We start from the raw sequence: 25822 nt of genomic DNA on the forward strand, positions 1-25822 counted from the left end.
GAATTTTTGCATTTGTTTGTCGCGAGGTGCAAAAGGGGGATGGTGGGAAATTTATTGGGTAAACAGGAGATTTATGGTAGAGTTTATGGTGACAGGCGATTTAAAAGGCTAGTAGCGAAACAAATACTAAGAAGAGCAGTGTGCATAAGAGTGATAACGGTGAACGTGAGGAGTATTCGCGCGAGTTTCCCCTGCAATTCTTCGCGCGATTCGCTCCATAGTGCGGCGAGACACGTTAATGAGTTTTTCGAGGGAGGCGACGACAGCGAGACGATCGACGTACGCGACGACAGCACTGAATTAGGCGTGAATCTCTAAAAAAAAAAAAAAAAAAAGAGAAAAAAAAGGGAAGAAAATAAGGATCGCAGGGATTGCTCAGCCATGCTAGATCGATGTTCTAGTTTTAAATTTAAATAAATGCCAGCTACTCGATAAGGGCTCCTCTCGATTTCCCGACCACCCCGCCCCTCAATCTTCGCAGCAATCCTTCTTCCTGCGAGCTTTCAGCTCTCCTTACTCGCTAAGCTGCGCACGAGACGAGCTTGCAAATACGCGAGATCCACATTGAAAAATCCCTGCTTGATTTCTCTTTCATTTTTTCGCAACCCGAGTATAAGTTTTTCAATTTTTTTGCGGCCAACTTATTATTTTCCACTCGAGCGACAAAGGTCGTCCGCTTCGACCGTGAGATGACCGGAGAGGTGCGAGCCGCTCTCTCATTATCATTTTATCGGATTTATCGCGTTCGAGCTTCGCGCGTCTGAGACTTATTTTTTTCTCGCGTGGCAGGGCTCGTTCTTATCGACCGTGAAACGAGCGTAAGAGTGAAACTGTTTGTTATTATTATTATTCTATTAGATATATAGCGCTCGATACGGAGAAAACGCTTTTGTTAATGCGCCGCTTTGAAATTCGTGATAAATTAGAGGCAGCTTGCGCGTTACCGCTAATTTGCGCGCGACCGGGGAAAACTTTTATTTCATCCCGTCGAGCTGCTGCTGCTGCTCTGTGTGTGTTTTCTTTTTCTTTTTTTTTTTGCCTTTTCTTTTTTGCCGCGCTCCGCAAAATTCTGTGCCGCGGGATAACATTCCGACGTGGTGCGAGAAACGTGTTTGCCCTGGCAGAGTGCGCGTGAGATACCCTGCGTGTGGTTTTCCACTTGTATATATTATTATCTGGGAAATATTCATCCTTTTCCAGATAATTCGAGACGCGTTAAAATACTCTTTTCCTTGTTTTTCTTTTCTTTTTTTTTCAGTCGTCCTCGCTTAAACGCAGCAATTTTCTTTTATATTCTGTGCTACCCCTTCATTACAATTTTCACCTTTATTCCTTTCCCTATCAAGCAAATACAATCTGTCTTTTTCCAATAATCCCAGTCTGTCCTGTATTCATGATTTTCAGGCACGATTAATAACGCAAACCTTTGGCGCTCTATTTGATTTAAAAACGACGTGTATACCGGAATGAATCGCCGCCGCTGCGGTAAAAGGGGAGTGCGAAAAAGTAGTTTTCACCCCTCGCGTCCCCACCCTTCATCAAGCCGGGAGGGTAGGTTCGGTGAAGCCGAAGGTGCCGTAGTCACGTATAAGCAGTGACTCAGGATCCTCCTGCCTCCTCTGGCATTCCCGGATCCACCGGCAATCTGTTATTAAAATCAGCAACGAGAAAAATCCGTGCCGTATCTTTCGGAGTCGTGAAAGAGAGAGAGAGAGAGAGAGAGAGAGAGAGAAGGAAAGAGTGTAGGAGGGGGGTGAAGGAAAAGCACGCTACACTGGACAGGCGTGTCACGGGAAAAATTAAGCCACCTGCAAACTCCAGTGTGAAATTAGCGGTCAGTCGTGTTTGCTGCCACCGAGTTTTCCTCTTTCACACCCCCCCCCCCCCCTTCCACATTATTTTCCGCAACCCGGAACACCCTTATACTCTTTTTAAACAATTTATCGCAACTCCCCTCTTAAGCTTCCTCTTGTTTTTCTAATTTTCTCTCCAATTTCCGCGAAACTTTTCTCCAAAGAATCGTGATTAATCATAAACTCTCGTATCAGCCAAAGGGACAGGCAGATTTTCCAGGTTTACCTCTGGATAAACCGAAATCAATGAATTCAAATGCCGTTGTAATATCGGCGCGCGAGCGGTGTACGTTCCGAGCTGAATTCCAATTTCCTCGGTGTCGGACGGACAATTAAATTACAATCGGCAAACACGATAAGCACGACTTGCTAAATGTGAATGGATGTGCCGCAAATTTGTCAAAAGTCAAAATCTCCGTTCGAGCGTTCACTCGAGCTTCAGAGTGCTGCTATAAAAATTTTCCTTGCGTCCTTGTACAAGGTGTGCGATTTAAGGTGGCCAAACAGGGAGATTTAGAGAGAGGAGGGGGTTTAAAGACCAAAATCTCAATAAAATGTTTTCCTATCGCCCTTGGATTAGGAGTAATTGATCGATGAAATCGTTTAACTGAGCGAGTCTCTGATTGGTCGAGATTGGAGGGGACCAATCATTGGGCCAATGGGACACTCATCTTCGGTTCGACTTGATTGTGTATGAACTGTATCAAGAGGAGCACTAAACGCAAGTAGTATGAAAAAAACAAGTCAAACATAAACACACCGGAGCGCTACATTGCGAAACATTTAAACTTGCACAAATTGTTCTCAATTATTTTACAATTATTATTAATGAATTGTAAATATTATTACGATGAAAATGAGTCCAAACATGACATGAATATGATTATTTTTGGTACATCGAATTTTTAATTAGCTTATTCAATTAATTACAAAAATAATCGTAATCATACCGTTTTTTGCCTCTTTTTATAATAATAAAGTAGTTTAACACAATTTGCGCAAGTTTAAATTTTTCTTAGCTGAAAGTTCAGGTGGTTTTACGTCTGGCTTGTTTTTTTTCGTTCGGCGTTCTACGTTCAGCGTACTCATCTATTAGTACAGAATATATGTATACAAGTTGAGACGAGGATGCGTGTCCCATTGGATCTGTTCGGGCCCAACGCGAGTGGTCCCCTCCAATCTGAGCCAATCAGAGACTCGCCCAGTAAAATGATTTCATCGATCAATTACTCCTAAATTAAGGGCGATAGAAAAAAAACTTATTAAGATTTTAGTCTTCAAACCTCCCCCTCTTTCTAAATTTTCCCACTTCTCCACCTTAAATCAAACACCCTGTATATATATATATATATATATATCCCGTGAAAATATCCGATTCTATTTCGCGTTACTAATATATCTATATACATATATAGGCTATAAGCACGTGTATAAAGATTAATTAAACTCCAGGACAGATTACACTCATCGTGACACCCCTCGACCCGATGACGTAACAAGTTTACGGGACGAAAAAACGGGCGAAGCTTTTCACACCGGTTATTCGTCGACGTGACGTCATAATAGTATAATAATAACCGAAAAAAAGGATTTCTATTTTTTCATTAAAGTCATAAAAATGTGAAAAATTTCAATGGATTCTCGTATATATACCGTAGGAAAATTCAGTGGAAAATTCATTTAATGGTGGATTAATTAGGGTGAATATTACATAAAAATATATATAGTATATATTCGAACATTATTCCACTCTGGCGCGAAACGGGATGGGTAATGGTAGTTTTTAGCGGAACGAAGAAACTGACCGGTTCGAATTGAAAAATCATGGACGTCGTATCAAAGTTCCATCATGAATCTTGATATTGCTCGGCCATGGTGGATTCGATAGGGTCTCAAAGGAAAAAAAAGATCCCCTTCCGGCCACATTTTGCGGATTCGGCCGCCGCTGCAGCTTTTTTGCTTCTCACCCGATCACGCGGCTAATGCACAGAGCGAGCGGAAATTCGTTCGATCGCATTTTCACTTCAAAGCTCGGCCGTTGACAAAAGGACCAGCTAGTCCCCCCTTCTATACCCCCTCGTCAACCAGTAATGAGATTAAAAGACGCGTAAAAGCCGGAGGAGAAGCGCTTTGAAAAAAATGGCCAATCCTATGGCTACCTCAAAATTCGCTCGATAATAATTGTAACGCGCTCCTCTAGCTATCGAAATATAATAAAGTGGGTGAAATGAAAAATTAAAGCGGCTATTCCGCGGCTAAATTCGAGCGTATAGAAATTGATCTAGGAATTAATGTGAAAAATTGCGAGATAAACGGGACGAGTAAATATTGAAGCAAAACACTGCATTGGGAGGGGATGGGGGTAAATATTGGGTTTAAAAATAGTCATAAAAAGGCCATTGAGCGAAATCGGCCGGGTTAATCATTTTGACAGTTGCGTTGATTGTTCGAGTGGGGAAGGGGGGAGAGTGAGGGTAAAAAATTTACGAGTGATAAATGGTAAACAGGTGATAAATTATTTCCGAGGATTGTGTCGATTATGTAGTGGGTTGAAGGGGGTAGGAAAATGATGACGTATATGTTTTATGGTAGGTTAAGGGAGCAAGGAGCTGGAGTGAGAGGGGTGGTAGAGGAAGAGGAAGGATATATGTATAAAAGCACGACACATACTAATACAAGTTTTCACCCCTAGCATTGGCCTATTGTCAAGTTACTTTTTTCACCATACGTCACCTTCATTCATACCCTCCCCTCTCTTTTACCGCATTTCTATATCTCTCAACCTCCTATTGTCTTCGAAACCTCGTCCAAAGGTTTCTCCCTGCTCTTCGAACAATTGAAGCAGCATTAAAGACTTTTATGCACCTCTTATTTGCAAATCTGTTATTATTTTAACAAAAAGAAAGTTGAGATTTTTTTTTATTCTTTTAATACGCGTCTTAATGCATTTGATTGGTTAGATTTATAATTAATGCAACTTTACTCACAGTCCACGGAGACTTTGATCTGTTTGCTGACAGTTGGTGGAACACCATTACTGGCGATGCACAAGTAAGCACCCATATCGAGCCTGGAAATTTTGGCCATTTCCAACGTCTCCCCCTCCCACTCCAGCACTGAAATTCCAAGGAAAATTCGTTGACAAGGAACGACACGAGAATTGTTATTTAATCCAACCGTGACGAGATTAGCAACTATATCGAACATCTTATCTCTGTTTATGAAAAGTTTTGGAGAAAATTCAGAAAGCGAGTTTGGCCAATTACGGGCAATCAGCGAGCACTGGCTGCCCCGGGTTGCACGGAACGGTGCGAGAAAGAAAACTCGAATTTGGTTACGTTAAAATTAGATTTAATCGTTCTCTGCATTTGGCAAGCTTACCTCGAGTCAAAGCTTTCAAAAATCAGCGGCATAATTAATGGGATTAGCCGTTCTATCTGTCTCGCGAAACTTTTTAACTAGTGGAATGTCAACGGTTCGATATATCAACGCGAAAAATTGTCAATCAATTGACGAAGCTCGACAAATTTACTCGTTTTATTTTCTGACGCCTCGCATTGTTCGCGTGCATGGTACACCGCTTGCAGGAACTTAGCGTGCAACATTGTGCCAACAATGCCAGCGAAACGCGAAGCTTGCACCAATTATATACATGCATAGAAAGAAACAAACAAAACACGAGACACGATTACTAATAGAGATAAAATTTAATTGAATCGATTATTAATTGTTAAAAAACTCGATGCAAAAGTATGGAATTCAATATTTATTTATTAAATAGAGAGCAATTTGCACATCGCGCTGGTCGAGAGAATTTATTGCAATATTCATTATTATACGAAGGGATGATCGAACTCACCGGTGAGGCTTTTGTTGATGGATATTTTGGATCCGTCGTCCCGTTTCCAGCGGATTGTCGGGGTTGGACTGCCGTTGGCTTTGCACGTGAGACTCACGTTGGCTCCTTCACGCACGATCGCATCTGACGAGCTTTGCGCGTCGTCGATATTTGGCGGCACTGAAACACGCGAGAGAGAAAACAATTTAATATAAAAGGACACTCTACTTCGTGCTCGTCCATATAGTATACAACGCACACACACACACACACACACACACATCTATATACGTTCATTCGGAGAGAAAAAGATAAGGGGCAAGTGTGGAGGGGATGAGAGAATGCAGCGTTGCAATTGGGAAATTTGCATGACAGAGAAAGTGGACCTTACGTGCAGGAGAGGAGAGGCAGGCCTCCATCGATAAGAAAAGCAGCTCGAAAGGACGTCTGAAAAGGATCGAGAGAATTCCCAATTGATATGCGTAGGCGTTAGCATTCTTTTCAATGTAAATTCACTTCCAACGAGAAGAATCGTAAAATTAGCTCCTACTCGGAAAAACATGGAAATTCATCTCATAGGAAATTGAAGTTTAGTGTTTACCAGCTGTGAAAAGTTTACCTCTCCTTGTACTACAAAATTACTTTGCTAATATTATAGTATCGTAGTCTAATTTATTACAACTACGTACTGCTGTATTTGTGTATGAGGGTGTGTATATATTTGTTACTCGTTACTTCTCCTCGGTATATACATATATATATATATATATATACATTTACGTGAAATTATGATTAGAGGGGCGTCAGCTAATAATTCCGCGATCCCCGAAATTAACGAAGAAATATTATGCTTGACAGTGGATAATCGAAACGGCATTAGTCGGAATTCAGAAGAGAAGCCAAAATGCCAGCAGAGAAGACAGGTCAAAAGAATGGAAGTCGATTTGACATTCGTAGCCGATCGCATTCCTTTTCATGCAAATCTAGCCCGGACAGAAAAAGCTCAATGCCAGAATTCATGAAATTGGACACGAAGATTTACTCCCTAAATAAATAATATCCCTGCAAAGTCAATTTCCAATAAGGCGTTCGACTAAATCAAAGATTTGATCCATGTAATATTTGTACAAAAGGGGAAAATGGAGTCATATATATGTATATATGTAAAACATTTAAACGTCCTCTAATTATTTATCACTTTCATTTTTCATTTTACGACGTAGCTCCTGTCGATAAAGGATTTGCCACTGAATAGTATCCCCTGCATATAATTCAATAACAGAAATTGATTTGCCATGTTTTCTTCAATGGCTTTATCGAATCGAAACACTAAAATTCATTTAACAATACCGCGACTACACACTGCTGCCTCTACGTGTATTATACTGTAGAGTTACGTGCGATTATTTCAACCAATGTTTAATTAATGTAACTCAAATCGACATGATCCGATTCAACATTTTATCTAATACGCGAATCATGGATTCTGTCCTTTCTGCTGAATGGAAAGCGATTTAGAATTAACAATATATATGCGAATAATTTAATTAACAACATGTATAGGTGTATGATTATTATTAATTAACGAGTCAACCCATTGATTTCTTGCGATATCGAGCCAATAATGATTAACGATAAAATTCAAAAGAGATCCTTTTTTACGTCACTCACTGTCAGATATTTCGAGGGATTTAAATGAGGAAATTAAGCTAGTTATACGGATACTCTGAATGAGAGCGGGAGAATGCGTGCGTGCGAGGGTATGTGTGTGTGTGTGTTATCGACATTTCGTCAAGCATTATCTAAATAGGTAATATGGACTTTGACCAAGCGGCACATAAGGACTGTACAGACGACTCACGTCACTTTTTCATCAGCGGATGAAAGTTAATATGGCAGACTCTGCCCATAAGCGATAGAATAATTAATCGCAAAGAAATATCAATGGAAGCTCAAGCTATAGACGTAATATGATTTTCCCTGATCATGATAAAAACCGTCTAGACAATATCTCATGAATTATTATCAATCATGAACACACACTTTTATTATTTTCTCCAATAAAACCAATTAAAAAAACAATACTACTATTATATTCGTAATCCTTAATGAATTTTTCCTCTCAAATTTTTGCTTCTCTCCCCCCCCCCCCCCCCTCCACCACCGCTGCAAAATGAAACACAGCGAGGGAATTTTTATTCTCTTTACCCGACTCCCATATCAGTTTTAATGGTGTAATCGATACCTTTACACCTTTGATTTGATGGCTAAGGGGTAGTTCTGTACGAAGAATAACGTGGGGCTTTGAAATATAGGAATAAAGGACTCGGTCAACAAATTTCTGCCTGGCAATACGATTTCTGCGAGAGAGTACTTTTGAGTAGGAAGAATTTAGCGACGAGGGAAGGTCGAGGGTTGTACGAAGGAATAAAAAATAGAATAAAGCTTATATATATATATATACAAAGGAATAAGACACGGCCAATGCCACCCACTGCATTGTAATCTCTCTCTTTTTTTTTCAACAGAGAGAATTTAAGGGTAAAATTTTATTCGCGCAGATTTTTTGCACTAGGTCTATATGCTTTTGTATAAAGGGGGTGGGTTGTGCGAATGGAACGAATGGCGGAGGTATGTCAATAATTGTGTTGAAATACCGTTGGCCAGTATTGGTCGAGGGAAACTCATCGGAGTTATCGGTGATATGCCGTCCGCGTCGAGGAGGTCCGATGCGATCCGATCGGGGGGATAAATCTCGCGGGTGATTCCGATTCGAGTGTGGAATGTGTTAAAGCACCCAACTCGACGCCATATCTCCGCAGCATTTCTCCGGAAATCCAACGGCGTCGTTGCGGTTTGCTCGAAAATTCGACGATTCGTCCTCCCCGGCTTACGACCCTCCCGCCCGATCTTTACCCGATGCATTTTACCACCCTCCACGCTTTTTTCACCCTCGATACCATCCGACCAACCACGTAAATCTCTCGCCAATTTTCCACTACCGCCAAAAATCCCCGTTAGCCACGGCAAACATTCCCATCCGGGACTGAGCGAAAGCTCGCAGTAGAAAAATAACGAACATTACAGACCATTTAGATAAGTAAAACGAATCGACTGATTTAAAAATATCAAATCAAACGAGCATTCTATTATTTTAGACAACTCGAACAATAAACCAGATTGCACCTGGATATAATAATGTGGAACATCATATTTTCGTCCATTCGTTTTTCAATTAATCCACTATGAAAATATAACATGGTATGTTATTTGAATTTTCTTATTTTCACTGTTTCTTCGTGAAACTTGTGGATTTATATATCGTCGAGACAATGTTAAGAATAGTAAATATATCTGGTTGCATTTAATAATTTATCTTCCGGTTCTTTTTGATTTGACACATTTCTTATTGACCATTTACATAAGGAAAACGAATCGACTGATTTGAAAATATCAAATGAGATCAACTTTTTATCATTTTAGACCATTCGCGCGGACGATGTGAACGAGTTGCACGTGGAGATAATAATAATATTCGAAATATCATATTCCGATCGATTCGTTTTTTAGTTCATTTAGTATACCAAAATGTAACCTCGAATTATTTTAATTTCAAAGTGAGAATAGTTATTTTCAGTGTTTCTTCGTAAAACTTGTAACTGTACTGTCGAGACACTGTTAAAGAAGGCAAATATATCTTCACACATTCGATAATTTATCTTCTCGTTCTTTCTGATTTGTCACAATTATGCATGGCAGATCATTTATATACATAAGTAACCCAAATCAACTGATTCAAAAATATCAAATGAAACAAACGTTCTATATTTTTAGAAAACTTGGACAATAAACGAATTGTACGAGTAGATAATAATAATGCGAAACATATTTCGATTGATTCATTTTTTCAATTAGTCGAGGGCAAAAATACAACGAGCATTTTTATCCATAACACATTGGACTATTTGACTTTCACAGTGAAATTTGTTATTTCCACTGTTTCTTCGTGAAATTTATTAGAAAGGTCAACTCTCCTGCGTGCGTTCAATAGTTTACCCACTGGCTCTTTTCGATTCGATGCAATTTCATCGTTGAGACGCCGCGTCGGTTTAGCAGTTTACCGGAAACTGACGAAACAGTCTCTGCTGCTGAAGTACGCAGTAACAGGGAAATTATTGTCGAGTCGAGAAAGAGCTTCTTGGGATGCTTGGAAGGGTCGATAGATTCCCCGCCGAGGCTGTAACATTTCTTTCGCGAGTCAGGCCTCTTATCAGCAGTGATTACGAGTTTTTAACGGGGATTTCCTTTTTCCTGTCCTATCTACCTGCTCTGTCCTTAAATCCATCTTCGAACGTTTACCCGGGTAACTGGATTCCCCTTTTTTCACCTCGCAAAGAAATCCCATCGATCGATTCCGTTCGATTCGAGTCATTCGATACTTTCGATTAAAAAACAAATACTTTCTCTCTCTCTCTTTTTATATATAGGCTTCTAAAACTCGACAAAACTACAAATCAATTCTAATGAATTAAAAGACGTTAATTTATCAACGATCAAACACGAAAAACTGAGAATAGCAGTGAAAAATAATAAATGATTAAAAACTGTCCTATGTGAACGCAGGAAGCACAGGTACACACCCACACATACATACGTGCGTATAAAATAACGTTGAAAAATACACGAAAAGAATGAATCAGATGCTGCTGGGGGAAAAAAGCCTTCTCTGATTTCAGATCGCAATATGAAAATAGTCTAGTGCGCTTGACAGCGGATATTCCAAACATGATTCGGAATGTTCAATTTTAATGGGTCGTGTCACGAACAGGCGAGACTTAACCAACTATTTGAATGAAAAAATTCAAGTAGAAAGAGAAGTTGGCGAATGCCTCTTGCTAAAAGAGTATCCGCGTACAATGCGCGAAGATGACGGAAACCGAAGGGTATTGAAAACTGGTGAAAGGGGAGAAAAGGGGTGAGCTGAGAAATCATGGAGGAAGATTCTGTAATGGAGAGCTACTTAGCAGGAATTTCAATTGGAGTGGCGGGTGGAGCTGGATTGGATTTGATGAAATTAATATATACTGTACACTATGTATTTATCAGGGAGTACAGGATAACGAGGCAATCGAAGCTTGATATTCCACAGCACCAAAGTCACGAGGGATGTTTCCATATATCGGCCAGCAGCAGTGGTAGAAGCACCAGCAGCAGCACCAGCAACACAGGCACGTTGGCATTGGGGATAATTTGCATATCCTATCGAGATAGGATTTCGTTTCGGACCAGCAGGCGAGACCCAGGGGACTCTGCGACGTTACATTTTTTCTCCCATTCGCGTACACACCAATGTGGATAATGGTATACCTATATGTATAATATATATATATATGTATATATGTTCAACAAAAAACTCACTGAATAAAAAGTATCTCCCTTCATGGTGGAAAGCAAGTCAGGATTAGAGGAGCGTCGGGTTAGTCGTGGCTTTGGAATTGGATTTTCAAAATTCTGTGGGATCTTCTAAGCACGTGTAGGGACATCGATGCGTGGAATAGAAGAGGGATTGCAGGATTGCAGTCGAAACAAGTATATGCGAAGGGGAAGAAAACGGTGTAGCTGCGAAACGGTCCAGGTTGGAGCTTTTGGTGGCAAGAAGCTCAGGTTTTTGTCGAAAGGCTCACAGCTCCATTACGTATATGCGTTGGGGTAACAGTGTTGGTGCTGCTTCTGCGGGTTGAGTGTGTGTGTGTGTGTGAAGGGGTTCGTTTTACATATTCATACACAGAGAGCTGCAGCCACGAATATCAAAACTTCTCCTTTACATTTCAGCAAATTCACACTCGATAGTATAGTGTATGTATATATATATATATATATATATATATATAGTTATGTGTATCCAATCTGGTAAGGAGTATTCGTTGGTTACGTTACGTAAATGGCCATCGGGGAGAAAATGGGTTTAATATGTGCTGGACTGTGGCTTGGCGAATGACGGCATTGTGACGTCAGTATTCAATCTACGCCCTACGAGCAATTTGGCATCGCCGCCTGTTACCCCCACCACGACGGGTGTCTATCCCGTTATAGTAACATTGCGGCCGGGGACGTGGAATGTCGGTAAACACCTGCGGTAATTCGTAGGATTACTGATGGTCGCTACAAGCTAACGCACTTGGCGTAATTGCCCTTAAACGGCCGCACCCCGAACTACCCCCACCCCTTTTCATCCCCTTCGCGATTATTTTAAGATGGAGAATGGTTATGGCAGAAACCACCTCGAATCCAATTCCCAGTTTTTCAAGGTCGGTTCTAGGTTTTTGGATATAGCGTATATATTTTATACTGTGTGACTGAGGATAAACCTATACCATTTCTCCTCCCCATAATTCCCTTCTTGTTTATTTTAAGACGGAGAACTGTTATCATACAGAAATAGCCTCGAATCTCGAGGCTCCTGTCCACTCAAGGTCGATCGTCGATCTTTAAATAGTACATACACACATGTACATATAGTATATACTACTACTGAAGATGCACATATTCTGTATGTAGTAATGCTAAAACGGTTACTTCAATTATATTATTCCCGGTTCATACTACTTGATTTTCATTACGGCGAAGCATCTCGAAATTGTCGTCTATTTATTTTATCCAGGGCTCGAGGCAAGACAATTAAGCCGAAGCTAATAATTACGATGTAAAGGGCCGTCGTGTCGACAGTGCCTGGTACATTAAAACACTCGACGAGTCTTCGTTTCCGGCACGTATGGAGCTGCACGAATAAGGTGTCTTTGCGTATAGGTGAGAGAGAGAGAGAGAGAGAGAGAGAGAGAGAGAGAGAGAGAGAGAGAGGTCTCTTGAAGCGCGCTACCTTCCAGCCTTATGTCAACAAAGGGCCAAGTTTGTAATTTTATTACAAGGCTCGTGCGCACGCCCCGAGCTTCACGACACGTGAAAAGCTCCCGCGCGAGATTAGCCCCGGAGCTTGGCTAAGCTGCTTTCCGTCGAAATTCAACTAAAACACTTGCCATTCGTGTCATTAAAGTCACCGAAACGCCACCAGTAGCTATAACGAACTCTCACTAGCGATTCTTCAAAGAGGAGAAAATTATTAGCGTCAAATTTGAGTATCGTTAGATTCTCCACAATTTCTAGCTTGATTGGTTCATTAATTATAGTTTATGAGTTATGTATAGCTATAGCTTGTTCCAGTACGAATGCTATATGTGGAGAAAAATAAGTAGTATGTAATAGCATAAATCAGACAAGTAGTTACTTCCAGGTAAAGTCAGACTTGGCTCGCGTAACTTAAATTCAGAATAAGTTAACGTACAACTATTGGCAAAAATTGGAATTTTGCTCAATATTCGGTGATTCTTCAAAGCAGAGAATATATTATTAGTGAGAATTTTCTGTACCGTAAGACTATCGCAAATATGTAACTTAATTAATTGATCTGATGTAGCATACATGAGCTGCTATATATATATATATATATATATTTAATCCGAGCCGATACTACATGTGGAAATAAAGAAGTAGTAGGTAATAATATAAACCCGGCAAGGGGTTACTCCCAGCTGGAGCCAGCCTTGGCTCGTGTAACTCGAGTTAAGGACAAGTTAACGCACAACAGCGGGCCAACACTGGCGTTCCGCTTGAATAATGCATCGACGGTCTGTACGCGACTGCTAAACCCCTTCCAAACCCAGCCAGGATGCAGGATTCTCCTACGCTGTTCAATCTGCGCTTGTTCAACAATTCGGTAACATCCCGCATTAGCATTAATACGGAATATCGCTCGACACCTGTGTAATTCATAGAAACTCGCTCGCCGCGCGATCTCCGGAACGGAATTTCTTGTTTCTCTGTGGAGATTTTCCATTTTCCTTTTCAAATAAGAATATTTACCTCCCGCAGGCTGGATAAAACGGCAATTCTCGCTAAAAGCGACGGATCTCCTTTCGATAGTCCGTGCTGCTGCGGCCAAATCTACATCCGCGCTCGGCGTCCTTCGTAATTGGCCAGTCTGGCGGGGTGGGGGAGCTATAGGGAACACTATAAGGGAAAAGAGAGGGGGATAAGGGAGAGAGTACAGGGGAAAAAGTAAATTCGAGACGCTCCCAGCCAGCCCATCCACTCCGGTGATTCGAGTAAATATGTAGCCACTCAAGAAAGTAGCGGCTCTTTATTCGACTTCCCTCTTCTTCTTCTTCTTTCTTCAACCACCTCCACCCCGCCCCTCCCCCCTACATCCCTCCTCTCATTTTCCATTTCTTTTTTTTCTGTGTAGGTACTGGCAACGGGGGCGGTGGCGCAATATTGCCATTAGAAAATCATAGCTGCGCTATGCAATTATGCGAATGCCAACGACAGAAAACTCCGATGGGATTACTATATATATATATATATATATATAATACAATGCTGGCTGGTTACACGTGCGAATAAGAGTACAACGATAATTTGTAGGAAATCTTTTCAGGACGAGACACCAAGGCCCTCGCGTGTGCACGCTTACAGTTTAAAGGAATGCCAGATTTATCGAGCAAATTGAGATTTGTTCACGAGCGTCGAAGAAAGCGCCTCTCAAACTTTATCATCGAATCGCCGAGGCGAATCATCCGAGCTTCCCGATTTCACGACCCTCGTAAACATCGCTGCTCCCTCTGAAAACCTACCCTAACACCTTATTTTTCCTCTAAGAAAACTTATTCCGAAGTTGTGCCTGAAAAATTTTCACGATTACTCCTATAAATAGGTGAACCCTGCAATGACCTGCAAAGTTGCACTCGACTCGTCTCGTGTAAAAGCGAAAGCTTCCGACGATTATACGCGGCTGAGGAATATTTCGTCCATCGACGCGCAGTGCTTTCTTCTCGTCCCTTTAATTTTGGATCCGAAAGTGTGAAATGCAAATTACTAATTAACCCTTCTCACCCCCACCACTTGGAGCCCGGTAATGCCGAGTGTCGTGAGAAACGACAACGCCGCCCCCAATAAACTACAATTAAAAGTTCTAACGGTATTATTCAATCAGTGAGACAAAGAGTGTGGGAGTGGGGGGAGGGGGAGGGGGGATTTCTTTACATTATTATTCGAAAGTGGAACTATATTTTTACCGCGCTTCGTTTCCGTTTTTACATCCCAACCCTTCTACGGAAACATATCAAAACATCATCGTAGGGCTTATAGAGCATTACTTCCACTCGAATATTTATTTTGCTTTACTTCAATTACCCTCAGCATTTATTCACGTTCGCGTTCAACAACTTCATCCAGCAGTGTTTTTACAAAGCTTTCAGCGGTAATAATAAAACAAAAAACAGCAAAAAAATACACAAATTGTTCCTTTGTATTACTCGCGAAATAATTTCTCTGTGCTCGACGACCAATTATTATCGCGAGTATATACTATATACGCTGTTGTTGGGTAATAGCGGAAGTGAGCCGCCATTTTTCAATACTCGTCATTGTTATTATACATACGCATTTCCACCTAATTCGATGTCGCGTTTATTTCCGCATTTTTACCATGGAAATGACGCTAGAGTCTCCTTTCAGGTTCATCTTTGATCGGTAACAAACAAAAATGTAAAATAATGGAAAGTTTAATAAAAATAAGCAACGACACTCTCAGAAATTTTTATATTTATCTCGCGGAAGTACGGGAATCGGGGTGAGATTCGGTATTGCGAACGAAGATGAAACTAAAAAAAAAGGTTTGCAAAGAGGGAGTTGGATCGGTGAGACAGAGTAATAATAATTTAATCTACAGAGTAATTTCAGGATTTTTGCTATGAGAATAACCTTCGACTTTTTTTTCCAACTTTATCTCTGATGAATAAAAAATATAATAAAATATTAGAACGTCTAATAAAAAATAATAGCACTGTAATACGAACGTCGGTGTTTATCCTACCAGAGTACGAGAATCAGGGTTAAATTCGGTACAGGCGACGAAGATGAAAGTGGAAGAGTAAGGTTTGGAAAGAGGGAATTGGTTCGACCAGACAGAAAATAACAATAATTTATTTCAGCCTCTCCACCACGACAAAATAACTTTGCAGCTTTTTTCGAGATTCATCTTTGATCGATAAGGAAAAAAAGAGGAAATATTAGGAAGTTTAATAAAAAATAATGGCACTGTTGGAAAGTTCGACGTTTATCTCAACGAAGTACGACGATAATCAGGGCGAGATTCCGTATTACGAACGGAAGATGAAAGTGAAAGAAGGGTTTGGAAAGAGGGAGTGTTGAATTGGCGAGAGAGACAGGGCAATAATAATTTAATCTGAAGAGAAAGGTATCTATTCTGGTTGTGGAGTGGTGGTAGTGGAGGGGGAGGATTCGCAGCATCCGAGAGAGAACATATTAATATCTGGAGTTTTGACGTCTCGACGGAGAACTGGAAAAGGGTGGGGGTTGATAAGTGGTGGGACGGGGTTGCGAGCAATGCAATGGGCGAGGGGTGCCAGGGGCTCAAAGGGACCGAAGGAGTAATCAGAGGGCTAGATTAATTGTTTCCATGGAACTCTTGCCCTCCGTTTCACAAATACACGCAAGACTTCTGCCGGTACTCTCGCGGCACTTGGTGATAATACCGACGCGACCCGACACAATGGCAACCTGCCATAACTCTCGGCTGAACCATCCAGAACCCCACACTCCTTTCACCATATATATATATATATATATATGTATATAGCTATAGGAACTCTATATACTCTGTCATCCTATAGATATATATCTCATTCACGCGCGAATCTCCACGCGGGCACGCGATCAGTTACATAATTTATATAGCAACAAACAAATTGTGCAACATTGTCGTATTAATTTTATTTCATTCCGAGGGTTTCTCGTAGAATGCATATTTATTTACAGTGGGGAGATATTTGTTCTATATAAATATGAAAACTCTATACACACACATTTCTCGTACACGTGAATCTCCAGGCAAACGCGATCAGTTACATAATTTAGCAATAAACAAGTTGCAGCATTTCGGTTCAAACGAAATCTTTCATCTAGTTTCAAGGATCTCTCGTAAAATTCAGTAATAATTTACAGTGCGATGATATCTATTCTGTGTAAATGTAAGAACTCTGTACACGCTACCACGATATAGATATATACATCGCACACACGTGAATCTCGAAGTAAGCACGATCAGTTGTATAATTAAGCAATAAACAATTAGTAAGGCTTTCGTTCAAACGCCAACTTTCACTTAATTTCAAGGATGTTTCGTAAAATTGACTCACCTACAACGTGAAGATATCCATACTGCGTTTTGGCAGTAGCTGTATTAATCTGGCACATGTATTTTCCCTTGTCGTCCTCGTGCACATCGTTGATATGTAGGTACCAGGTCCTATGCTTATCGTGCGACACCGATATCCTTGGATTCCTCGTAATCACGTGATTCTGCACAGTAAGAATGGCACTCTTCTCGTAGAGCATCCAAGCCACCTGCGAAGAAAAAATCATGCAAATTTATATTCCCATCCGTGTAAAATTGTGGTTTAAAAAGCTGTTGAGAATTACACGTGGCAAGGCGAATTTCCATGAAAGTGAAATCAATCATGGAAGGGTTGGAAGGGGTGCTGGAGCGAGTCAAGTCAGAATGCAATCGTGCAGGAGTTGCGGGAGAAGGAAAATGATGTATGGTATCTTCGAAGAACGAATGATATACAGTGGCGAAAGCTTATGGATATTCATAGATAGAATGGATCCTCGACATTTACGAAGAAAGGCTAAAAACAATAAAACACAATGGAGCACTCCCTAAACGAAGGATTTGCCATAAATTTGAAAAATAGAAATATCGCGGAGATTTAAGAAATATGAGATTTGGGAAATATTTGACAAGTTTTGCAAGATCGTGGAGAGACGAGAATAGTGCATAGGCAGGGTGTCTCGGAGCAGAGCAAAGAATGATATATTTATAGGAACGATATTGTGTGCTGGGGGCTTATGGATATTCATACACTATAAGAAGGATGGATCGTTCTGGTTTGTCGCGAAGGAACGTTGGCCCAGCTGATGAAAAACTAAGGTTCACCGACCCCCCCCCCCCCCCCCCTCTGTTTGCTAGTCCAGAAAATGAACCCTGAAATTAGCGCTCGCGCAGGATTAATTAAAAGCTGCGTGCGTTAAAGGTTCGCTCGGTTCTCCATGAAAGAGCCGGCTCTTTAGGGGGCATAAAAAAAGAGCTGGACTAATCGAGCGCGACTAATATTTGTATTGTGAAATCACAATATACCGGAGAACATGGTATAATGGATCGGACGAAAGAGGATTAAAGATATGTAATTCGGGACTGGCATAATAAAAACGCGGGGATCTTCAGCTCACAGAGGCTGATCCAATAATAATCCAAGGCCGAGTCGCAGGGTCCTGCTGGAAAATGACGGGAAATGCTGAAGAGCCGAGTCGCGTTCAGCTTCTTCGAGCTCTCGAAGGGAAATTTGAGAAAATTTTCTTCATCACGGAAATGTAGGAAAATAAAAGCTGATAATATTGTGCAATAAAAAGTTTATCAGATTTTTATGTCGAGATACAATAATAGAATTCCAAGAGTGTCCGTGCGAGTTATCGGGATGGTTTTCCCATCCCGTGCTTCTTTGCATGAGGACGGAGTCCTGGAAAGTCTCGGCGCATCCTGCGGGAACTGCATTGTGACCACATCGAGCGGAAGCAAAAGCTCCGCGCCTTATTTCTCCCGAGACTGCCCCACCCCCTCCATCCAAAGTGGTAGGGGAAATATCGCGTTTGTTTCTTTGTACCTCGTCTTCGTTTATCTTCTCCCATCGAATCGATCCTGCCTACTTTTTCTTTTTCACCCGGCTATTCAGCTGCTTTCCACGCTCTCTCGACCTGCAATTTTCCTTCTTTTTTCTTCCTTTTAGAATTCGAGAATAACGAAGGAACAGCTGAATGGGTTTATTAATCAGAATCGCGTGGTAATCGTTGAACAGTGTATATATATATATATATATATATATATATATATATATATAGTAACCTTGAAACAAAGTTCATCGCACCCTTTGCCTTTGGTTTTGGCAGGCTGTGTTGCCAAGTGTTCCACAGGTTCCCCTTCGACAATATTATTATCGTCATGGTCGATGTTGCACACACTCTGGTATCGAGTATAATAGTAAATGAGCAAAAATGTATAGTTTTTCTTACGAATATATTACCCACAATCGTTGTATTTAATTCGATAAATAAATACAACGATTGATAAACCACGAGTCAAGGTCATCCAGATTAATATTTATGAGAAAACACAAAGGAGAGCATTTCACATTACACGGTAGCAATTTCATCTCGGCGGATATATTCCAGTAACGAGCGATTGACCTTTGAGTAGCTTGCCAAGTACTCCACAGGTTTTCCCTTGATGATTTCACGCCAAGCTCGGGATACGGGAGCGTGCTCCCAGGGGAATTCGTGGCCGTTACACTAGAAAATCAGCGGCCTCTCTATCATTGGATAAGCGAGAGCGGACCGATGAAAATCCGAGATGGGAAAAAAGCAATTGGATGAATCAAAAGTGCCACGTATCTTCCGTACGAGATTCTCGGTGTTCCTCGATCGCACTGGTGTGCGAGGAGCCAAAACATATTTCGCGCGAAGCGAGGAAGAGGAGAGAAATGGGGGAATAAAATAAAATCAATACGAAGGGAAGAAGAAATAATTCAGGAGTAAATAAGGAAAAGTGAGGAAGACGCATACGGTTGTCTGTGAAAAGGCGATCGAAGGACGTGAAAACGTCTTGGCGCGATAAATAAGCAGCGCGGAGGATAATCCATTGGCAAAAGGAGTACTCGCTGTAAACATGTAATAGCCATTATTCGGATTTTATCGACAAACAAAACGGCCGCGAGAGCGGAAATAAGTTTCAGGGAGACACCCCGACCATTGGAGCTTTATCGACATACGGGAGGACCTAAGGTGGTGTGCTATATATAGTATATACTATCTGTATTGGAGTTGAAGTGTGTGTGTGTGTGTGTGAGAGAGAGAGAGAAAAGGGTACGAGGTGCCCTAAGAGTTTGCTGCCGACGAACGAAGCATTGATTCCTCGAGAGGAGAGTTACAGCTTTGTTTACTACGGGAGTAGCGCCGACCAGTCTGGCCTGGGCTCGACTCACCCCCACCCCCCTCCCCCCAAACGACGACTAACCCGACCCGCGAGACCTATGGCCGCGTCAAGATCAACCCCTTCCCAAATCCTTCGCCACGCAAACATATCTACCCCACCGACGTGTCCTCCTCCAAAGACCAGAAGTGCCTCCGACTTCAACCCCTCTATCAAGCCCAAATACACTCCTAAGCACAACCTTCTCCTCCAGAAAATTACATCGTGAAAAAAACCAATCTAAACAGCTGATTACTTTCTCGAGATATTTTACGAAAGAAAATCGATAATATGGAAATTCGTGCGATGTCTTTAGCGATTCCAATGTCGTTCCAAGGTCACTGGAAATGATCATTCCGGACAATCGATGCGTGGACGAAGAGAGAGAATTTTGGCGTTATATAGTTTTATAAATCGATAGGATCGTTTTACAATTGTTTGGAATACAGAAATTTGCGTTAATTTTTTTGGCCGTTTTAATGTCGTTTCAAGGTCACTGGAAATGATCATTAATCCGAACAATGGACGGATCCTGAAGCGAAACAAATTTTCGTATCACTTAGCTTTGATGTCGCCGCGTGTACGAGCGCCATAACCGGTTGTAATGGATTTAGCGCGAGCGAGCGAGTTACATCCTTTCGCATACACAAACACACACACAACCTAGACGCACACGGATACAGCGAAGAAGTTGGAAAGGGTAGGTTAGAAGGAAGTGCCGGGCTGGCGTGGCGGTACTACTACGAGCCTCCTCACTTCATAACACTCAGCTATAGTATAATCTTCCAGGGATAATCTGTACTCTCTATCAGACAATATCCTCTTACGCCAGTTGCACGGTTCACCTGATCCTTACAGGATCTTAAACTGGCGCCACCAATAAACTTTGAGACTCTCGGTGGAGACCCACAGTTTTCAGCCACACGATTGGTCCATCGGCGAGTCCTTTGAAAATCAGCCAAGTAAGGAGTAAATGACCTCTGTACAGAGTTATGGTCAAGGTCCATTAATTAATTATTGCACCAATGGCCCATGTATATCGAGCTATTCTAGAGGATTGATGTTGAGCCAAGTTAATCGGGATGATAAGCTTTGGGATTTTCATTAGCGAGCGATCATTCCGGTGCGGAGTTTGGATTTTCCGTTTGAGGATTTCGCTAATCGTGAGGATCTTCATCATGGAACTTGAAGTGAAGCCAAGCGTCACTTCGCCGCTCCCATCTTGGATGCTTCTCCATCGTGTGGGAAGTTGGAGAACAATCCAGCTAAACGTATTACAACCACTTAGCCCACAAGCTGTCGAGCCCTGTAGCCTAGACGTCCGCTTAATTGGCATACGACGACGCCTTCGCCTCCCCTAAGCGACTATATAGGCAAACCGGAAGTGAGCAACCCACGATGAGCTAAAAGCACGAGGAAACTTCCTGGCAAAGACACTTCCGGCGCGTATCGAGCCACACGCCAGCGTTGTTATTAACGCGTATTGTTCCTTCGTTAAAACGATTGTTCCAATTGTCGTACGTGTCGAATGTTAGATGTATATATATATATATATATATATATATATATATAAACTGTATAATTAATTTGTGTATTACGTGGGTGGATTTAGAGATACGTGAGAGTATAATTTGTGCCAGGTACCAGCAGTGTTTCTTTATGTATATATATATATATATATATATATGGTATACAATTAATTTGTACAGCACGTTGAGAGGTTTAGTGACACACAATGATTGTGGGAATATAATTCGTGGAGTTCTGTTTCACACAGGCCATATTTTTCCAGTCCGCGTCGAAAGAGGATTCATGGGAGGGAGCTGCGAACGGCCCTGGCGAGGATTCCGAGGATTAAAGCGCGAAATGAACGACGACGCGACGAAGGAACGAGCCTGTTTTCTCGACCAAAAAAGGACCAACCAGACGCGGAGCACTTAGCGGATGATTTTTAAATCCAATTAGTCCGGTTCGGGAAAGGGGTCGTCGAGGCTCTCCAGGGCTTCATAGGATTTTCTTCCTAAAAATATGAAGGATGCAGTTATCTCCTATAACATGCGTGTATGTGTCCAGAAAATACGGATCTGGTTGCAATTTTTGGCAGACATTGATTCTCTCCAAACACTGGACTCGACTCAACGGTCCAGAGTCGATCGCCAGATAACAATTTACCAAAAGACTCGAGTACGAACCTGAAGAGTGCAATTCTTGTTGCAAATTTGTGCAAAGTTGATTGATTCTTTGCAAATACCCTGCTTAAGCTCGTCTCCTTCCAACGTTAACCCAGAGTAAAACAGGTAGCATATCTGGAGGCAACGAACGTGACTCGTGCGACGTGTAGAAATGCGCAAGTGGAGGAGGTACGTGTTTGCCCCCCCCCCCCTCCTATCGTAGGTAGAGGATAGGACCGTGAATTTCTAATTGAAAGTGGCGTACATCGGTGTGTGCGGCGCAATTCCCACGCGTTGTGACAATGAAACGAGACGGTTGATTCGCCGGCGTGCGAGCGCCATGTGCATGCGTCCGCGTGTGCATCTAGCTTACAAATATTTAATAGAAACTTCGATATCGAAGGTATTATTATGTCCAACGCGCTACCGCCCCGCGAAACCTTGGAGAACGGGCAGGAGGACTCTCGTTCTATGCTTGATTAGAACGCGAAAGTTGGAAAGCTTGCCAAGCCCACCTCGTCATCATCTCTCTGTCGTTAATTGACAATGGTAATGAACATCTCACTTACTGCTATTGCCGTCGCGTCGACATTAAAGCCTCTGAATATTCATACGAATGCCCCAATTGCTTCGAGACTGCGTCAAGACAATTCCTGCACAATTACAGCTCCGGCTTATTTCGTCGTTCCTCGTTTTTACGAATTTGCAAAATATTCCTGTGATGATGAGTATGAAACGTGTGTGTGTGTGTGTGTGTGTGTGTGTGTGTAATTGAGTGATGTTTGGCTTTCCATGGAAGTTCATTGCTCGATGCTAATGAAATCGGATGAATTTTGTTCATGAAGGTGGATCACCGAGCCACGAACTGTTCGTAAATCCACTATTGCACTTGAAAAGCCCGTAACTCACGATCGGATCACACGAATGATACATTATGGCCCGGCATACTGATCCACCCACCTTCCAGCAACTCGACTGTCGATAAAGGATACACCCGCTTCACATCAAGGAAAATATGTGGACCACGGAGAAGAATATTCTACTTTGCCAGATAAACTTCAATTACCATCAAGTTTGCATTACGCTTTTATAGACGGCATCTTTCAGCAATCGATCTGTCCAATAGATCGCTTATTACGAGAAAATATCCATCATTCGATAACTCATAAAGATCTATATATATTTTGATGTGTGCAATACATGCATGGACTAAAATTGAAAAATACACTGTAGAATCAATAATTCTCTCATTATTCTTATATAAACAGATTGTACAGTTTAATATAATTAAAAAGCTAAATTCATCTTGATCGAGCTTATCAGGATGTATTTCACAATGAGTAGAAGAGATAAGTGGCTGTGATACATAGTGTACTATATCTACACAGTATATGAATTAAAATTACAAAAAATACTTTTTTATCATGTCATTTCGAAAATACTTCAAATGTATATTTCAATATAACCAAAAAGAGATATTTTATTTGATCAGACTATTCAGGACATTGTTGACAAGAAGCAAAAGAAGTAAGACACTTGTGATGCATATTGTACTGTATTTGGTATAAGAGCTAAAATTAGAAAACACACTACTGCAATCGATAATTTCTTCACCATCCTAATTTCAACCGAATATATATATATAGTTTAATATAATCAAAAAGAGCAATCCAACTTGGTCAAGCTTATCAAGACGTATATATATATATATATATAGTTTACAAGAGCGAGAGAGAGAGAGAGAGAAAGAGAGATAAGATACTCGCTGACGCACGTATACAGAGAGAAAGTTGGGGAAGAGCAACTCGCGAGAAATCAGGGTGATCTTTGGGGTGGAGGCACGAAGCCAATAAGGCTGGAATCGTCGGTTTCCGGACTGGCGCGTCTCGAGCGTTCGGGAGCACACGCAAGGAGTGCAACTCGCCCCATTACAATCCCGCCGGAGCAGCTGAGGATCCCTTGGAGAAAGGGGTTACCCGGGGGGAAGGGTGGGAAGGGGAAGCTTAGGGGGGGGGGGGGAACGTTTTGCTAAAGCTCGCGTTGTTTAGTTTAGTTCCGCAGCATCTGTTACGGCGAAGAACGTGGTCTGACGACGAGGGTTGAGGAGTTTCAGCTGTGGTAGCGGATGCTAGCCAGAAAGCAGGATGGGTCTGGCCCTGGGGGGTGTAAGGCAGGAACGAAGCGTCTGCTCGAGACAAGGAAGCAGGAGGACAGGGATACGGAAGAGTCACCATGGGATATCTTGATGGGATAAATAGAAATTCGCCCCTTTTATATCTCCTCCAATATGAAACTGGATCGTTACACGCTGTTGTAAGGGAGCATGAATTATTGCACTTGTAATTGTGTACTTACGGGGGAGGGTGGAGGGGATGAGGGAATAAAATTGGTGAAAATTTTCGTTGGAAAGCGAGCGTTATGGGTGGGGAGGAGTGACGAGGGTGTTTACAAGTTGGTCGGTGTCGTTAAAGGAGTGGTGCTGTCTGCAGTGATTAGGGTTTGACAAGAAGTCAAGAAGCTTGGTCCACGGCCCACCCCATCCCACCCCGATCCTGAGATGGATTTAATTTTCTATCGTTGGGAGAAGCTGGCGTGCATTGCTTTTATCACCTTGATGATCGGGGGATGATTTTATTGGCAATCTCGTATGCCATGTGAGTACGGGGGTGGTTTAATGAGCCAGTCGACCGCCCTATCCTGTTCCAAGGACCATCAACGACCTGGAAGCTTCCTGGCAACCCCTTTTCTCTCTCCTTGTCCTCCCTCGTCGTCCCTGCAGACTGGTATCTACCACCACCACCCCTGCAACCCCCCACTAACCACCTCAGCTACCGAACGGCGAACGGCTTCGGTTCTGCACTCTCCACCCTCACAATTACGTCGTGCGTGCCTCGACTGGGAGAACAAGCCGCAACCCCTCCTTCCTAACTTCACCCTTTACTCATCCTCTTTTCTTGCCCCAGCTTCTTTTCGACCTAACTAACCTCTTCTCTTCCTTCCACCTTCGTTTACTATCTTACTTTTCCACTTTTATCACATTGTTTCTTTAAATTCTTCCTCCCTTCCTCTCTTTTCTACATTTTCTTTTCACCACCCTTCCTCGTCCATAAACTTGGGCACACTCTTAACTCTGCAAATTCCCCGATCCCCCTCGATCTACGATACCTACTGTTATTATTCCTTTTAATTTTAATCCTTGTGCCTTCAGCCTTTGACATACGTATATATATATACACACACACAAGAACTTCGTCGCGAAGCAACGCTGAATAAACTTGCCGCATTTTAGGGCAGATAATAGCCGGGACTCTTATCAATTTACTTTGAAATTCTCGTTGAGAGCAGCAGAGCTTTGTGAACTTTTGGACGTATGGTTACTTACTCCGAGCAGCTACCTGCTTATAACACTTTACTACGTGTAATAAATTTTGCAAAATTGAGAAATTCCCTGTCTTATTTTGGGTGCTTGACTTTTTATTAAAAGCCTCGGAATACCTAATAAATCTAGCCAAGCCCGGGAGTAGTTAGGGATTTTAAATCTTCGCAGCGATCATCAACCATTGGCTCGCGTGTACGAACGCCGCGGCGGGAAAATGAAAAGGAATTAAAAGAGTGAAAACGATGATGAAATAGAAAATTTATATAATCGAGGCAAGTAGCGAGGGCGTCGTTTAAGATTGCAAGAGGAGTTATCTGAAAATCATCTAGAAGGGACGGGGTGATATTTCGAATCGAAGTTGCAATGGGAGAAAAAGCCTGGTGGGTAGAGGGAGTTCGGAACAAAAGTTTCCTTAATTCTGTC

The 25822-nt window shown here is 41.8% G+C and overlaps 1 protein-coding gene across 2 annotated transcripts in view; it reads right to left on the reverse strand.

Annotated features, from left to right (window-relative positions):
* Window positions 1-25822, reverse strand: part of LOC136779337 (lachesin-like) — a 140303-nt gene that overhangs the window by 54203 nt on the left and 60278 nt on the right. For both annotated transcript variants that reach the window (XM_066736871.1, XM_066736876.1), the window contains exons 4-6: window positions 16965-17172; window positions 5713-5871; window positions 4841-4969 (exon numbers count right to left, since the gene is read on the reverse strand). In XM_066736871.1, coding sequence (XP_066592968.1) covers window positions 4841-4969; window positions 5713-5871; window positions 16965-17172 — 496 coding nt within the window. The remainder of the gene's footprint in view (window positions 1-4840; window positions 4970-5712; window positions 5872-16964; window positions 17173-25822) is intronic.

This window comes from Prorops nasuta, unplaced genomic scaffold, assembly GCF_024137725.1.
Source record: "Prorops nasuta isolate Cenicafe-Biocafe unplaced genomic scaffold, Cenicafe_Pnas_1.2 PNAS00002, whole genome shotgun sequence".
Lineage (NCBI taxonomy): Eukaryota > Metazoa > Arthropoda > Insecta > Hymenoptera > Bethylidae > Prorops > Prorops nasuta.